The sequence below is a fragment of the Corapipo altera genome, unplaced genomic scaffold (assembly GCF_003945725.1).
Source record: "Corapipo altera isolate COAL_440 unplaced genomic scaffold, ASM394572v1 1, whole genome shotgun sequence".
Classification (NCBI taxonomy): Eukaryota; Metazoa; Chordata; class Aves; order Passeriformes; family Pipridae; genus Corapipo; species Corapipo altera.
The window spans coordinates 27,719,624-27,737,962 of NW_020884873.1; the positions used below are offsets into that span (position 1 = coordinate 27,719,624).

General features: G+C 35.6%; 1 protein-coding gene across 5 annotated transcripts in view; it reads right to left on the reverse strand.

Moving 5' to 3' along the window:
- The window catches only part of PTPRQ (protein tyrosine phosphatase, receptor type Q), a 118,530-nt gene that overhangs the window by 13,060 nt on the left and 87,131 nt on the right, over nucleotides 1-18,339 (reverse strand). For 2 of the 5 annotated variants that reach the window (XM_027665740.1, XM_027665731.1), the window contains 3 exons: nucleotides 12,877-12,976; nucleotides 11,973-12,101; nucleotides 3,486-3,567 (listed from right to left, as the gene is read on the reverse strand). In XM_027665740.1, coding sequence (XP_027521541.1) covers nucleotides 3,486-3,567; nucleotides 11,973-12,101; nucleotides 12,877-12,976 — 311 coding nt within the window. Of the gene's footprint in view, nucleotides 1-3,485; nucleotides 3,568-4,227; nucleotides 4,255-10,674; nucleotides 10,720-11,972; nucleotides 12,102-12,876; nucleotides 12,977-18,339 lie in introns of those variants that run through there. The other 3 variants (XM_027665760.1, XR_003531319.1, XM_027665752.1) reach the window with 3 other exon arrangements.

The following is an 18,339-nucleotide window of genomic DNA, read 5'->3' on the forward strand; positions in this document are numbered from 1 at the left end:
AGCATGAGAACTGATGAAAATTTAATTAACTTGAGACAACTGGCAATTATCTATTGTTCATAGGACTGTTTGCGAAACAGGTAGGAAGAGTTATTTTGGATTGTACTGCAGTTTCATAACTGGTGATTAGTTCTATTTGGAAGGACAGAGTTGGATAAATCATTCATATTGAAGAACTCATTTGATGGGTACATTTGTGTGCATAAATAGGTATAATTTCCCAAATTGATTAAAACAGTGGAGACAACCTCATAACTTGTTAATGGAGAAACTGTACTGATGTGATGCTCTCATAGTGGTGTTAGGGGAATAGAAAACCCAGAAAAGCCAGGATTTCAAATATGTCATTAGCTGCAATACATTTTTCCCTTTGTTTGACAAATATTATATGGAAGCCTGTTTCAACATCCATCTAAGATATAAGTTAAGAAATTGGATTTGGAGAAGATTGCTTTAAATGAGCACAACAGAAAATTTTGCTGCTTGTATTAAGTAACCCCTTCAAAATCCCTTTCAAATTTGTCTTCTAATATAAAAGGTTACTCTCTGTATGGGCTTCTTCCAAAAGTGGGGCAGATAGCATTACTATCAGGTTCAATGTTAATTGTTTTCAAGTGGTTTTTCTCAGGTATTTGAGACAGTTTGTCTTTTATAAAAATTTTAATTACTAGTAAATAAACTATTGGCAAATAAATAAATGAGAGAGGTAATGAAAAATGGAAAACCAGGAGAGTTTTATTCTGGTTTGTTTTTTTTTTTCATTGCTAATTCAAGTATTTTGTCAGCCATATCTGTAAAACACAGCTAAGGGTGGAGATGTTAAAATTCCTCTTATTCAGAAAGCTGAAATTCTTACACATAATTTTTGTCATTGAATTTTGCATGAAGGAAGGACATATACAAAATGCCTATGGCATTTTGCAGGTGTTTTGGGCCATGGAATTCCATATCATGTGAACTTTAACTTGCCTCATTTGCCTCACTCCTCTAAGTCCTAGCTTTTCAGTTAATTAGTACAGAAGTAGCATTGCTGGACAGCATTTTGTAGTAGAGAGAAAATAGAGAAGCAGATTATGTTATTTTCATAATGAGGCTTTCATATCTGAACAAGTGCTCAAATGCCTCATACCAATTGTCTGCATCAATATGGATTTCAGTCTAAATTATTATTTTCAGAATAGGGGAAAGACTATTTGGGTTTCCAAATTCAATAACAACTTGTCACAGAAATCATATTTCTTTGCAGACTCAGAAAACTTTGAAATAATTAATTTGCATTTTGTTTACTGTAGTACTTTTATGACACTCTGGTGTCATATATTTGGAGGTATTTCACTTTTTTATTCATGAACAGAACTCATCATAAAACAATTATATAAGCATTTCTGTTTCAGTAATTTGCCAGTTACTAGAAAAGCTTAATTTCTCAAAGGTATTGAGAGCCACATGAATCAGCTGGAAAGCTGAAAGTTTGAATAGCAGCTGGGTGGTGCCCATCATCAGTTACTTTGGTTCCCTATGGTTTCTTTAAACTTGTCTTTTCTGACAAGGCATGGATCCAGATTCATTCTGAGGTCTTGATTCTCTTCTCATCATGTTTACACAAAGGTCCTGTTCCCATGTTATTGAGATTGAACGCTAGAGATCTTCTGGTACAGCAGCTTGGTCAGTCCAGCAGATTAGACGAAACCAGAAATGTCCCTGGATTCCAAGACTAAGTGAAATGGAAAGAGCTAAATTTATGCTGGAAAACTCAAAACCATGTTTTTTGTGGATAGAAACAATGCAGATCATGAGGACTGATTGTTTGTTGTGTGCATTGCCTGTTTCTGAGCATTGTCATTTCTGATGTCGTTTCAAGTGCGCTGTCAATCCTATTATTCATCTGTTAAGACGTGCTGCAAATACTATAGATGCATTCTGAATCGCGGACTGAACCCAGTTGGAAATTTTGCCTGCCCTTGGACAAGTCATCTAGAAAGATTTCACTACACTCTGAAACATGGAAGCTGAAGCTCAGAGAGAAAAACTACTGGAAGTCTAAATGGCATAATAAACCCATTTATTATAAGTTGACTCTATAACTTACTGAATGAGGCCTCAGTTTCTTATATTTATCTAAATTTTAAATGGAATACAAAGATTTTGATTTGATAAAACATTATCGTTTAAGATTTAAGGCATTACAATGCCATAAGGCTTACTCACTGTGAGTCACACCTAAAGAAAGTAATACTAGAAACTTTCCAGTAATGAATGTTAATATGTGAAAACATTATTGCTAGTAAAACCTTTCATCTGTTCAGTCATGCATAGTGTAACTATAATCATTCTTGTTCAAGTGAAATAACACTTCTGCTTTCAGAAAAAAAAAAAGTTCTTACTTTCTTGCTCAGAGAATTTTATGGTGATTTTTATTATTAAATCCAGACCAATTTTACCTAATGAGCATAACAAAAAAGCTGTAGGAAATACCATTAATCTTTAAACACTTTTGTTAGTGTTCCCACATAAACTGAAATATTATAATCGAGCAGAAGAAATGCCAATTGTTAAGTCTTCATTTTTGTAAATCCAAATAGTAAGCAATTAATGATAAATTTTAAAATCCAAAATAATAAACTCACTGGACACTGACAAATTATTTTTGGGAGGGCAAATAACACTGTGTGTGTTAGAAACATAATGATAATAAAGAATCTGAAATAACGAGAATATACTGTTAGAAAAAAATATGATAGCCGTAAAATATGACTTAATGAAAATAGTGAAAACTTTGAGATATAAATTTGAAACTATATATGCATTATATTATCTGTAATGTATATTTTGAAACCAAGGCTCTTTTCAGAAAGAAAGGCAGACTTGCTGTGTTCATCTGCTCATATAAAGAGATGAAGGCTATTCACATGGAAACTATTCTCAAGAGTATAACAAGGATGACATTATTTGTAAGACGAACAAAAAGCAAAGTATCATGACCAAACTTTTTATTTTCTGCACTGAAATCTATGAAAGAAAAACATTTCTGAGTTTCATAGCAGTATGACTCGGGTCTGAAAATGTCATAGAATAAACACTAACTGTGTTTTTGGAGTCACCATCACTCAGAGAGACGAACATATTTATAGCAGTTAAATATACCTGTATGTATGCTAGAAAACTCTGAATAATCTGTTCTTAGGCAAACTATATATGCATCACTATACACATAAAAGCACAAATATGGTGTTCTTACCAAGGCTGAAGTCTAAAGAAGATCATCTTTTGCTGACACTAAGGTGGATAATTCTGACAAGGTTGCGGTATAGACAGCAGAATTCAAATCAGTGTAATATTACTTTCTAAACAATCAACCTGGTAATTGGGTATTGATTATCAAGGCCAGAGTCCTTCACAGCCTTGTCTGCTTAAAATGGACATGAAATGTGACACATGAAACGACTGAAGGTCTTGTCATGTTGTGACAACTGCTAGCAACATACCGAAAATTCTTCCTGAAACTTTAGGTTGTTGTTTGTACAAAGCTCTTCAACATGCTGTAGGAAGGATTTCTTGCTTATTGGCCTGAAAGTAATGACAGAAGATTTAGAAACCTATAGGGAATGTCTTTGTCCTTCTTTTTATTACCTGCAATTTATTAATAAAGAAAGTCTTTCAGTTCAATAGAAACTGATACTTACGAGCAGAAAATTATAAATTGCTTACAGCGTGTTTATTTGATTTCCTTTTGGTCACTTAAAATAGAAACACTTTTTCTCCTTGTTGTTCCCCCTCACAAAATTTTTTATGTTGCTAATGTTAACAGTCCTGTAGCATATGATTGTTTTTGTAGGTAACAGCATTTCAAGGTGAAGTTTTGACATTAAAGTAAATTTGTAAAGTTATCATTGCATTCTAAACTACATAAGTCTTTGTTGCACAGAAAACATTTTATACATTGCAAGGTTTTAGACATATAAAATATTGCAATGACCTCATTCTCATAATGACATGGTTTTTAAATCGTGAGGAGTTTAAATATCCCTGTATTACTTCCCAAGCTAAAACACAGACATGCAGGCTTCACCCCAGAGAGAGAGAACGCATTTCTCCAGTTACCATGCAATTAGTCATGCTTTTATGATTTATACGCAGCTTGGAGTTTTTTTCTAATAAACATGGAAGAGGGAACCACACATTGAGACTCACCAATGAACACAACATAAAAATCTTTAATAAACTTACTTGATGGATTTTCTATAACTAAGTAATCTGCAACAGAGATTTTTGTTAAATGTAGCAAGTTCAGTTAACCAATATTGTACATGTTAACAGGTTCTAGATTAAATATCAAGCAAGTAAAGGACTAGGTGTATTTCTCTTATGGATTCAAATTCAGATATCTTGGTTGATTGTCTTGCTTAGTTTTTATCTCAGGTGTTGGCAGATATCAATAAGGTAGTTGTAGTTTCTGTCATTCTCTTCACATCATTTTACAGTACTCTGGGCTCATATGGACTTGGGAAATCCACGCTTGCAGCACAACATTTCTTATACATTGACAGGTTTCATTTTACACTACACACCAAATATCATTCTTCTAAGGGCCATTTCAGAGCATAAGGATACAATTAATCTGACTGAACACAGACACATATTTCTGAGTTAGTCACTCTAGATTTCTTTTATAATCAATGAAGAGAAATAGGTATGATTTAATCTCATTTTAAGCAGGTATCTAAAATAAGTGACTGATGAAGCATACTATTGGTGTGCCTCTACAGAAACCACAGCTATGGTTGTTTTTCTAAAGATTTTTAAAAATAGTGTCCTGGTTTCATGTTAATTTTTTACATGTTCACTGCTGTTTCCATGTGTGCCAATTTTAAAAACTGTGATACATATTAAACCTTTAACTTGATTCCACAGCAGGTTTCATGATGTTACATGAGCATCTATACTCAGAAGACTTTCAGACGGCCTTGAAACTTGGTCAGCATTGGCTCTGAACCTATTTTAAAAAGTCTCAGCATTATGGATTTAGAAACCAAATTTGGGCATTTAGATTGACAAAGCTTGTCTAAAGCCAAAAAAGTTTGAATTAATAGTTTAAAAGATAATGTGTCCCTTCAAAAGAGCTCTAAGTACACCTTTTATGTGTCTGTCTCTACAAAAATCATACATTCTTACTGACAAATATTACAAAAATATTCTGTAATACAAATACAAATGTCTACTGTAGTGCTGTCATAATTTTAATAGAAAAGAAAAAATTGCTTCAAAAATAAGTTGGTTTATGAACTTATTCTTAATTATTTAAATTTTAATTTAGATAATAAAATGAGATGAATACAATTGATGAACCATGAGAGTAATACAGTTGTTGAATCACTTATTATTAAGCATCAGAGAAGTCAATTTCAAAGCTACTAAAGATGCCTTTGTGATACATACTTTGTTAGAACAGTTATCTTCAAATAAAGCAAATGGCTATGAAAGCTTCGCTAGGTCAGTCTCACTGGAGTTAAAAGTGTAAGTATTCACAGAAAAAGGCTCTAACTCAAAGTGCTTACAGGACAATTGAAGGACAGCTTTAGAATGAAAAAGATAGCAAAGCATGCAACTCTATGAATGTTAAGACATATAGCTTGTTCTTATTATATCACTTATGTTGTTTGCATTATGTGGCAGATTAAACTATTTTCTAGTAATATTGGCAACATTACAGAATTACAGTTTTCTAATGAAAAAGTATTCTTAATAGCTGTACCAATGTATTGCACACAAATATATTTGTCTTTGAGTAGAACATAAAGTTTTTTAGGCTTTTTTTCCGGATAAAATTATAATCAGTCTTTACAAAGAAGTTACACTTGCTTTTCCTTTGAATTCACCTATCTTCACCACAGAACAATGGAAAAAAAACCATGTCCTAGTTGATATTGCACTAATTTTTCAAGTATTGATAGCTCTCCTCTCAAATTCATAGCAAGTAGTGGCTTACTGCACCTACTTTGCAGTAAGAAAATACAATTTGGTCATTAGGGAATAAAAATTACTTCTATGCTGTATAGAAGCAACCCAGGTATGTCATTAGTGTTTCAGAGCTGAAGGTACATGGGTCCAACAGCAAAGACCATAGATGACAGGTAGCACCATTGACACCACCTTACCCAACAATATTTCCTTTTTTTTACTTGCACTCGAAACAGGGAAGTAAAGCACTGAAGTAGCTTAGGAAATTAGTGTTGCATGTGTTGCTTTCTAGTCAATTTTTAATATTAATAACAGGCTATTTTTTAAAGGCATAATAATATATCATCTTTCACAAGCAGTATACCTTTTTTTAAGAAGCAAGACATCTACAGATTGACAATTTAACCTGTCTGTGGGCATTTAAGTGAAGAATTTGATTTTTAAAACTTTTGTTAGTAGCAAGTAGTGGCTTGGCAGCTCAGAAAATAAGATTATTTACTTAAATTCTTATATGAAAATTCATGTCTTTCTTGACTAAGTATGGTAAAGATCTTGGCCTTGTTGTGTAAGGATCTTCAGAAAGGATGAATTTTGTGTTCTCTTCAAAAACTTCCACCTATGCTCAGTTTCAGCATGCTTACGCTTAAAAAATTAGTATATTTCCATGTCTCTTGATTTAGAATATGTACTAATAATCTTACAGTGTTTCAACAATGAACAAATACTCATCTACCTATAATCTTATCCTCCACATTTCCCAGGCTTTTGTGTAAAACATAAAAATATAAATATCACTAGATCTTCATGAGCACAATTTAGAATCACACCACAAAGTTGAAAATTTCCCTGTTTCAGCTGGACCATTTCAGATTCCCACTTGTCAGACTTTGAAACTAGGAAAGAAAAACATTCTCTCAGATAAAGAATGCTTTATTGCCTTAAATCTGATTTTCTTTTAAAACAGTGTATTGTTTCATATGTAGGGTTTTTTTGAAGTCTATCAAAAATCTGAATCCCACTCAGATTACTTATGATAGAGCTAGAAAGAAGGCATTTATTTGTGTTGGCAGTGGTAACTGAAGACCATATTGCCACACAGACTCCGCTTTCTCTCTGGGTCAATCATCTGAAATCCACAGGGAATTAAAACTTCGTCCAAATAGAAAACAACAGAAATGACTATGTGGGCAAAAGGCTTAACTCATAAGCACCATTGACACTTCCTAGGACCAAGGGAGGAACTCATTTTTAACAAGTTAATTGAAAGCAATATGGAGCTTAACCCTTCCTAAATATTAAAGGCCTAAGGAAAGAGAACACATGGTCATTTCTTCCATTGTACCAGGACACATACATTCATAAACTTCGTATTCCTAGAATACAAACTTCAGGAAGTCTATTTTTGATAGCTGATTACTAGAGGAAATTTGTTTAAGAAAAAGGCAAGGCAGAAGCCATGCCTATACCCACTCAAAGGAAGATAGGTCTGTCTACAGAAAGAAACAGGCTGGTTTGTGGAAAGTAATGTGTGTGCAAAATTGTTACCTCAAATACAGACACCTACCAGATGTATAGTATATAGGGAGGGTGAGATCAGATAATCATTTTATATACAATATTTTTCAAAAGGATTTCTAATTACCTGGTGTTTGCAATGGTTACATTGTCTGTAATGAAGAAAAATTTCTTCTGAGTCTGTGCCCCCTTTGTTTGACAAGCTGTCTCACACAAAGTGAAACAAAAGCCTCAAAGGATCAACTGCAAGATGCAACTTCTCAAGGAAAGACTTTAGGAAACAGGGATCTGCACAGCTTTATCTTGCTGCAGAAACCACTGCAAAAGGAGGGTGACAGGTAGATTGTCTCCTAGGTGAGCACCTGTAACACGGAAGAGTTACTTGCCTCTCGCCAAACCTGGCGCACCCTGAAAATTTAGTGACAGAATCTATTCATAGAAGTTTAGTTTCTGCTTTGAAAAGTGACTTGGCAAACCCTATGTACATGTTTTAAAAGGTAAGTAATGAGAACACCCAGCATATGTATATTCAGTGTGCTTAATGAAACAATCTTTAATCTAATTTAGATTGATGGGCTGTATATGTTTTAAACAAGGTTGGTTTTTTCTGTTATTGCCTGTCTCACACCATCTCCACCATCATGGAGAGCATCATATGTCCCAAATACTCATTTTGGATGCATAAAGAAGATCTCATTTTCCACTGAATTCAGTAGGACTTAATTCCCTGCATGTTCTCTGAAACTACATCCAATTAATTAGTTGCCTAACGAAGACTTGTTGAGAGACAGTGTATATGTACTTGCTAGTATTAGTAATATTAGACACTGAAGTTTTTCAAGTAAATTTTTTTATGATGGCCATTATGTTAAAAGATTACTAGTGGTGACTGGGATTTTCCATTAATTTCATGGTCTGAAAAAAAATGTTACCCCCAAAAAGTTTCAAAATTGTCAAAATGGGATACTTAGCACTTTTAAATTTGTCTTTTTCTAGTCAAACTGACTTTTGTAATGCAAAATATTTAATATGAAAAAAGTTATAAAAATGTTTGAAATATAATGCTTTGATTAACCTATACTGAACATTTGTTAAGCTTCAAGCTGTCAAATTTTTGATCTAGGAATGATAAAAAATATTTCCAGTCATATTCATACAGAACAGAAAAACCTTTTTCTACTCCTTTTCATTTCTTGTGTGATACCAGCTGCACAAATTTTCTGATAAGAGCCAAGATCATAGGCCATGATTCACTAAGCATGAGAGACTGTCTAAAGAGACAATGTGTAAGAGACAGTTAAGAAGGATCTTGGGAAGCAGGCTAGAGTATTTTGATTCTGTGGAAGAATGGTGTCAGCTGCAAGTGCATACCTTTATTGATTTATAGTCGCTACCATGATAGATAATATACTGTCTGAGAAATGAAAAAACATGTGGTTTCAAAAACATCCCTTCAGATGAGCACTGAATAAGGTGATGAGTAGGTAGAGAAAAAAAATCTATGCTATGTTCTTTTATCACCTAAGAGTTTCACACAAACTCCCCATCAGTTTTTCAGAGAAGAAAGCTGGATAAGATTTCAGCTGATTTACTGTTATCCAAGAAATAAAAACATGCCAGTCTGGCAAGAGAATCTGCCCATCTATGCTTTCCTCATACACTTACAGAATACCACAAACTGAAACACAGTAAGCTTTGAAACACAGTTGAGATACCTGCCTAAATGCAGTCAATACATAGCAGTAGGTTGTGCAGATGCAGTGATGCCCGTTCCAAATGCACGGGAAATTTGTAAAGGTTACACTGTAGTCATCAACATGTAATACAATAATTTAACACGCTAACATGTCACTGCTTTAAACAACAAATAATGAAATTATAGGGTCAACACAAGAACTGAGACTGGGATTGACTTCAGCACGGCTGTTCCCCAAAGGTAACAAGTACTAAAGCTCTTTCATGATGCAACTGTAGAAGTCTGAAAACAGGTAGCAAAAATATTTTAGATATTAGGTTTTGCAGTAAACTGCCTTGGCACATGCTGCCATGCTTCTGCCAGCTCCTTGATATAACTCATCATTATGAGGAAGGACATTGTCTCCTTTGGTCACTGGCATTACCAGAAGAGAATATTACAGATATTGAAACATTCTTTGAAGCTTAAAAAAGAAAAAAGTCTAAATAAACTAGAAAAATTTGATCAGGTAAAGGATATCCTACCCCTCATTACTATGTGTATGTTATGTTGTAGGGTTCCACAGTACATTTTCTGTTATCCAGTTGAAAAGAGGTCCTGAATTCTATCCTGAGGAATTCTCAATTAGTGCCTGCGCTTCAAACTTCAACAGTTTGTCTTAATGTTCAACAAAAGACCTGAGCAAGGTACTGTAGCTTCAGTACCACTACTGTTTGAAAAGTAATATTCAAAAATTTTAACAGCTACTTCATGTACCTCACAATGACAGAAATAGAGAGTCTGCTTTTGACCATTAAAGAAGGGATGGAAGGAGGAAAGAGAAAAGTACAGATGGAACAACATGACAAATTGCAAACCAAGATGTGAATCTGACTCATTAAAATAAGGGTGATGTAACTAAAACTGCTGAAACACAGTTCGGCAAAGGCCTTGTTGTGTCTAAATCACATAGTGAAGTGTACATAAGTATGAAACAATATAGTTTGCAATTACCCTGAAGAGTTTGAGACTCTACATAATTTAGACAGAAGAGTGGCAGAATAGTATCTGAAAACTGATAAAACATTTGACTGGGGGGATATATTGCTGAGATGGTAGGGGTATAGTATGAAACTCCTGCAGTGTGAGTACAAAAGGCAGTTGAGAAAAAAAAGAATTTATCTTGAGTATATACCTTCTAACTGCCAAAGGAAAGTAACATCGTGTTTCTTATGTTGCATTTGCACTACCTTTTTTTCAAGGATAGGTTGTATATCTCAGAGTTAAATTACCATAATGTGTTATAGTTTCCATGTAAAATAGTTATGGAACTGTTATAACTTAAGTTAGGTACTAAAAATAGACATGATTTCATGATGACAAATACAATTTTTGTCATTATTATGTCTGCAAAGATTGACGTTTCATTTTGATTAACTATATTGCTCAATATAGTACAGTAACACACAGGTTAAGAGAATAGAATAGAAAACACACCATGTTGCTTCAATAATACAAAAACTTACTGGATGACAAATATCTCCTTGCGTCTAAAGAAAAACGAAGAGTATCTGGAAGTAAAATCCATTAACACTTTAGTATATAAGCAAAATTAATACTATTTTTATTCAGCTAACAGTTTGGAAACAAGGTAATTTTGAAGATTCATCAAGACCATTTATACGAGTCACAGTTATCACAGTGCATTGGCTATGGTTCTGTCTTCAGAGGATGCTTTCCACTGTTGCTAGCAGGTACTAAACAATGTTATCTGCTCAACAAGTGTCCCACACACAACATACCACATCCGTTACATCAGTGATTTCCAGATGATTCACAGTATGTTTTCTCATCTGTCACAAGCAGCCATTCTTGTGTGCTCTACTTTGAACAGGCTTGTACACGCAATCAACTTACTCTGTACCACACACGTAGACATGTACAAAAAGCCCAGGTCAACAGCTAACAACCTTTCATCTTCCAGCTATTCCTAACCTGGAACAATAGGATGCTTGACTTGTAGGGCAAGACTATTTTAGGCTTCTCATCTTTAAGAAGACTGCCTACCACAGTGTTTCATCTGTGACACAGCAGGGAAAATACTGGCAGGTGAGGAATGTTTGCCATATATTTCTAACTCAGTTGGATGTCCCATATTATTGAGAATAAGAGTTATATTTATTTGGTGAATAATATCCATATTTCTGGCAGTCAAAAAGAGTGGTTTTCCTTTGATAAATATCTGTGATAAGATTCCTTGTCAGATAGAAAATATGAATAGCCTGGAACTGCTGCAGGCACCTTAAAGGAGTAGATGTTAGTATAGCCAGTGTGCTGAGATCCACAGAAACCCAGATTTTATGCAAACGCCTTGGTTAAAAAAAAAAAAGTTTTCTGAATGTCAATTAAACAATGACAGATTTGTTAATGAATTAGTTGATTTGTTCTCAAATTAGTTGACAGGGATTTCTGGGAGTTTGGCTCTTTCAAAATACTTATGTAAGTTTGCAGCCTACAGAAACACTGGGCCATTAAAACCTTGGAAATTCTGCATGTTTAAAAATATGTAACCCTTTTTTGGCTAACACAATTAAACAGTGATTTGCACTTGGATCTTTACCTTGTTGTAAAAAGAGCTTAAGATTAAGTGATTTTCTAAAAGCTAGTGAGAAGTGTCTTGAGGATGGAGGTCATTCTTTGAAAAAGGATCTCAGTGACCTGTGTAAGTAAGAACAGCACAAACACTTCCAAACAAGCAAAGGTCAGAAAGGGGTCATGGCTACAGACCCTTTGGGCTACTGTTTTGCCTAAGGAGTATGCTTACCGTGTAAATCTCTCATCCTTCAGCTCCAGGTCTGCCACTGTGATCAGCTGATCCAGTTTGAACTTAGTGTCAATAATTTCAGCATCTCGTGGGGAGTATGTGCCTCCCTCTTTTTGCTTCTGCCGAATTCTAAATAGAAAATAAAGTGAAAAATAAACATGCAAAAGACTTAAGAACATATATATCAATACTTTGATTTGACAGGCTGAAACTGAAAAATGGTTGCCGGGAATCCTTCCTTGGCCTTTATTCTCTCCCTTCAAACAGTTTAATTTAGTGGACAAATATAACTGCAGTTACGTTGTCTAAAATTCAGAAAAAAGTATCTAGCTGCTATATTCTTTTAGTTTTCCTACATAAATTCTTTGGTAATGCCTGAATAATACAGCTGAGGGAGAACAGAACTGATGAATGAGGAAACTAACATTGTGTGTGCAGTGCCCAGCCTCCTTCTTTACATGGAGATTTTGTTCACAATTTGAATTAGAACTCAATTTCTCTTTCATGTGTGCTACTTCAATGTGTTGAAGTGATAAATTTATTAGCAAGACAGAAAATAGAATTTAGAGTATTTACTTCATATTCAACTATAAATAGTGTTAAGTCATCACGATAACTTCAACCAGTTGACACTCTGATCTGTCAATAGAGAAGTGACTTCAGAAATTTAAGGTAGGCTACTCTGATTTGCCCTATGGACAAGATGGGTTTTCTTCATCTATGGAAGTTATCCTCTCTAGTCTTTGTGTGTACTTCCCTAAGTTTCTACATAAAAGACAAAAAAACCCAACCAAAATCCAAAACATTTTGAAATGACAGAATTGTTCTAAGACCATTTCAACTCCTCTTTAAAAGATTTTTGAGTGTTTTCAAACATACTGTGGCAAGGATACATAAATCTCACCTTGCAAAAGCATACACTGCAGCCACCAAAAGAACAACTGAAAGTATACACAGAGTAACAGCAAGGATAACTTCTACAGATCTTCCAGTTAGTCCTTCACCTGCAACAGAAAGTGGAAAGCTAGTATTTCATAGATTCTTTAGAATTTTTACATTTCTGACAGTGGGAAATAAGGAAATGATGAAAGGCAGACTCCTTTTGTCTCTGTGCAACTGTATCCGTTTTGTGGTGGCTGAAGAGCTGATTCAGAAAGAAAAATATAACAAAACCAGAAACAATTTATGTAGAGGTTCCCGAGCATTGCTGATCTGTGTAACACATAACGTTAATAGTACGTGGCTAGAGCTGTATGTGCAGCCATCCCTTGGTGCTTCTCAGTTTTACTGGCTCAACAGGTTAAGGTAAGTCTACACTGCAGTAATATCAGTCTGAACCTTGGTCTGAGTTAAACTCCTGCTTCAGTCTCTGTGCAGCCAAAAACAGAGGAGGGCTACTCAGACTCCTCAAGTGGAAAAGGCAGAGCACAACTCTAAAGTTATGAGGCTTGCTGCCACTCAAAAGCACAAAAAAAAGATACTATTTTTAGAGATATTCTAAGGGTGCTGAAAGAACCCAACTAGTGACCAGATCTGAACTTCCTGGATTAATCTGCCTCACTGACAATTAACTCATGCTCCTTGTTTATGTGAATTGGTGATATTGTCAGGAATAACCACCAGTAGGTCAAAAGTAATCATAAAGGCCTCTGTGATAATAATCAGTCCTTCCAGGTGAGAATGAAAACTCATTCAGAAACTGATAAACTATTTAGATTAGAAGTTTCTAGACCTCTTTTTGAACCTCTTCAGTGCTAGATTTCTGAGACTCATTTTATTTCCCACCCTTCCTGGTAATCCAGTACCTATCTAAAAAAACCCTCACCCTCTTTTTCCCTTGGGCAACAGCAAAAATAAGTAAAGCAAGGGAATACTACTGCTGATATTGTTCGCCTGTGTTGACATTCACCTTCATTGCTGATCCACTGTAGAAAACCTAGTTCCTGTTTAGCCTCAAGGAAGGGGAGAAAATGTACTGCTTCCTGCCATATGAAACTGAGATTTCCCACTCAAAGGACAACATCCTCCCACAGACGCATGGGAAACACTGTAGTCCTGGCTTTGTTTCTCTCAAAAGGCTCTGTTTTTGGATTAGAGAGTGTATCGCAGATGATCTGGACTGATGTCCATAGGAGAACATAATTCAAATTCAAAACAATCCTGATTTATCTGCAGAAATGATCTTAAAACAGTAGGATGCAATTTTGTTAGGTCAAGTGCATGGTTCTACATGTAGGTAGAAATAATCAGCTACAATAATACAGCACAGTAAACAGTAGGTTAGGTAGAAATTTATCAAAACTGACATGAATAAGCAATATCATGCCTGTATAAAATGACAGGCAACAGAATTCAGTATAGTTTACAAAACGCCTGAAATAATTCTTCTACTGCATTAACAAAGTTTTGGACGCAACACTGGACACTACAAGATAAGAAAAATTTCGCCCAGGGAAAAACAAAAGAAGAGAAAAACAAATATATACAAAAATGTTTCAATGAGAAAATGAATGAAAAGGTCCGTGCCACTCACTTATTACTATGATAATGCAAAAATGTTAGCAATGTGGAAGAAGGACAGAAGAATACACAGAGGAACCTCTACAATGGTTCTATCTATTTTGCAGTGAACAGTGAAGTCTGTGTTAAACCCTACAATTAACATGAGTCCAAACAATACCAATGTTATTAACCAAAACAGTGCTAGCAGAATACCCACCAAGAATAAAACCCCCACATTTTTTCCTACTTCTTTGCAACAGGGAAGGACTACGCTCTTCTGTGTAGACATGTCTGTAGAGATGATTATGAGCAAGGGAAAGGAGACAAAACAGAAAATATCACATTGTATAATTTTGAGGTGCTGCACTCAATGCATGATGATAACAAAGTGTAATAATAGAATATATTAAGGTCAGTTTCTATGCAAAAGGCAGTGTCAGGAAACCCCATTTTGATTATTTCTTATCTCATCAGCTTTATATTTCACATGGAAAAAGTACGCTTACACAACTTACCAGTTGCCTCACAATGATTTGCTGAACAAGCTATCAGAGTTTACAAAAAGGTTATAATCTGCCTTGATGTATTGAAAGTTTAAACAGAATTTATCACCACATCTTAATTATCTCATGGAAAAATCCTGACCTTTCCTTGTAATATGGACATTATTTTTGCAATGTCAGTCATGGGTTATGAGGAAGAAACTCCACCTCTCCAGCTTAAGAGGAGGGTTGTGGTACCCTGAGTATGGTTGAGTGGGTGCACGCTATTAAAGTGTATCCTTTACTATAATTAAAAAAACATTATTGCAGCTGTGTATTCCAATAATTTCTGCTTCAGTGCTCCTTTCTAGCAAAATTCCTGTTGTTTAACAAGAGCATCTGACATCTGTCACAGAGAAATCTCTCAAGGTTTCCATATTTTTTTCTGCTGCAAATTATACAAGGTTATCTTTCTGATTTTCCAGATAAAAGACATACCTATTGTATTAATAGATTTAGAAACCAAAATAATGTAGGGTTCTTTGAACTGTTGTGTATACCTCTGCCAAAATTTAAATTAGTGTTTTATCTACTAAAGTGAAACTGTAATGTTGAAAAACCACAAATTTCAGTGATTATTATGAAAGAAGCTAATTGATTTCAGGCACCATAAACTTCTCTTGGAAAGAAGCTGATGCTATGAGTGCAATATAAGTAATTGGGTCACAGAAACATCTAAAAGCTACAGATTTATCTTGTATGTTCTGAATTAGGCCTCTAGAGCAAGCCCAAAATTCACTTAACCAAGGCATGTTCTGGAAGAAAACACTTGGGCAAGGTTCCTTATGTTATGTGTCTCCAGAGAAAATGTGTTTGAAAAAATCTGATTTCCCTTATTTACTTAAGATGACATTAGTAATGGCATTGCCTGTGCTGCATCCTTAAGATCCCTTAAGTGCAGTACCTGTATCATTTGTAGTATATCAGTTTGATGTTGATTTCACAGAACTTGTAAAAAAATATTCAAAGTACTTTTAATTATCTATTCCATGTAAGTTTTTTTTCTTGTTGTATGGGCTCTGAAATTTAGAAGTTAAGGCTAGACAAGAGGATGCTGTAGTCTGGCCTTAAAAAGCAGTGCTTGATGTTAAAGTTTAGTGCAGAAGGCATTGGATGGGTATGGGGAGCCATGGATATCTGAGGAACATATCCCTTGTTTTGTTTGGGTTTTTTTTCTTGTTACATTTTATTCAGCATAAAAGAGATTGTGCTTATTTATCACTTACAAAACAGAAAAAGTGTCATAAATTTTCGGTAAAAATACATAAGCAAATGAATTAGAATATCTACCTGGCACTAAGTACTGCAGACTTTTCTGATAGAGAGGAGAAAGTTGCCCAGAGAACTGGATAGAATTGGACTCATTTCTAGTAAACTTGTTTTCCCTGACTGGAACACTATCTTTTCCTTACTGGGCAAAATATTTGCTCCATTGACTTTTAAAGTCAGAACATATAAAGACAACTTTTATGTTGCACTTTCAAAAATATTCAGGGCTAAAGAAATAGTACTGGATCCTTTCAGAATATTGAGGTAGTGAATTAGCATTTCAGGGTCTTCAGTACCAGATCATGTAACAAATTTCTAAAATGGATTAGATGAATAAGGGAGCTCATATCACAGAAGATGAATGCCAAGCAAAAAATATGTGCCCACTAAAATTCTTCTGGGTACTCATCCAGTTGTCTTGGGATCCATTTTCAGAAAGTCTGGGCTAATGCTTAGCTGAGTAAGTTTTGGTCTTGAAAATATATTAGAACAGCTTACAGATTTTATTACTATTTCCTTCAAGAGACATCATTCCCAATTTTGGGGGTATATCAATACAGCCATGAAGGAATTATGTTGTATTTCAGACCAAATAACAGCTGGCCTATTGGCTAGTGACATTAGAACCAGGTGGATTCTATTATACAATATTAATTTATTAATTCATATGGGGCTTTGTCCGTAGCTAAAGATGAAGGGGTTAGAGGGTCATATCCTCAGATAACCTGCCACTAGGCTCATTGAAATATAATGATGGAGTAATTTAGGTTGGAAAAGTCCTTTAAGATCATGGAGTCCAACCACTAACTCAACACTGCCAAGTCCATCACTAAACTATGTCCCTAAGTGCCACATCTACATGTCTTTTAATTGCCTCCAGGGATAGTGATTCTACCACTTCCCTGGGCAGCCTGTTCCAATGCTTGACAACTATTTCTGTGAAGAAATTTTTCCCGATATCCAATCTAAATCTCCCCTGGCACACATTGAAGCCATGTCCTATTGCTAGTTACTCGGGAGAAGAGTTCAATCCCTATGTGGCTATAACCTCTTCTCAAGTAACTCTAGAGAGCAATAAGGTCTCCCTTGAGCCTCCTTTTCTCCAGGCTAAACAACTCCAGCTCCTCAGCTTCTACTCAGAAGACTTGTGCTCCAGACCCTTCACCAACTCCATTGCCATTCTCTGGACAAGCTCCAGCACCTCAATGTCTTGTAGTGAGAGGTCCAGAACTGTATGCAGTACTCGAGGTGTGGGCTCATCAGGGCTGAGTACAGAGGGATAATCACTGCCCTGGTCCTGGTAAACTACTCAATTTCTGATGGAGGCCAGGATGCCATTGGCCTTGGCCACCAGAGCACATGCTGGCTCATGTTCAGCTGGCCGTCAACCGGCACCGTCAGGTCCTTTTTCCCTTGGGCACTCTGTTCAGGGCAGAATCTTGGGCATTCTTTCCAGGCACTCTGCTCCCAGCCTGTAGTGCTGCCTGGGGTTGTTGTGACCCAGCTGTAGGACCCAGCACTTGGCCTTGTTGAACCTTATATCTTTAGTCTCAGACCGTGGATCCAGCCTGTCCAGATCCCTCTGCAGAGCCTTCCTACCCTCCAGCAGATCAACCAATACTCCTGCCCAACTTGGTGTAATCTGCAAACCAACTGAGGGTGCCCTTTATCCCCTAGTCCAGACCATCAATAAAGACATTAAACAGGACTGGCTGCATACTGAGCTCAGTGGGAACAGTTCTAGTGACCAGCCACCAGCTGAATGTAATTCCATTTAACCACCATTCTTTGGGCCTAGCCATCCAGCCATTTTTTTAACCAGCTAAGAGTATACAATACTAGTTCTACATCCAACACAGAAGGAAACAGCAAAAACGGCAGAGCTTCTGGAAGTTTGACAAGCAAAATGAACTATCTGGACAACATGGTGTTTTTATTGGTATAATTTAATCTCTGCAAATGAACTTTGTCAACACTACTTCTTCATTTAACATTCCAGGCTGAGGTAAAATCTCTTGGAAACCTCAAGAGGACATACAAGGCAATAAATAGGT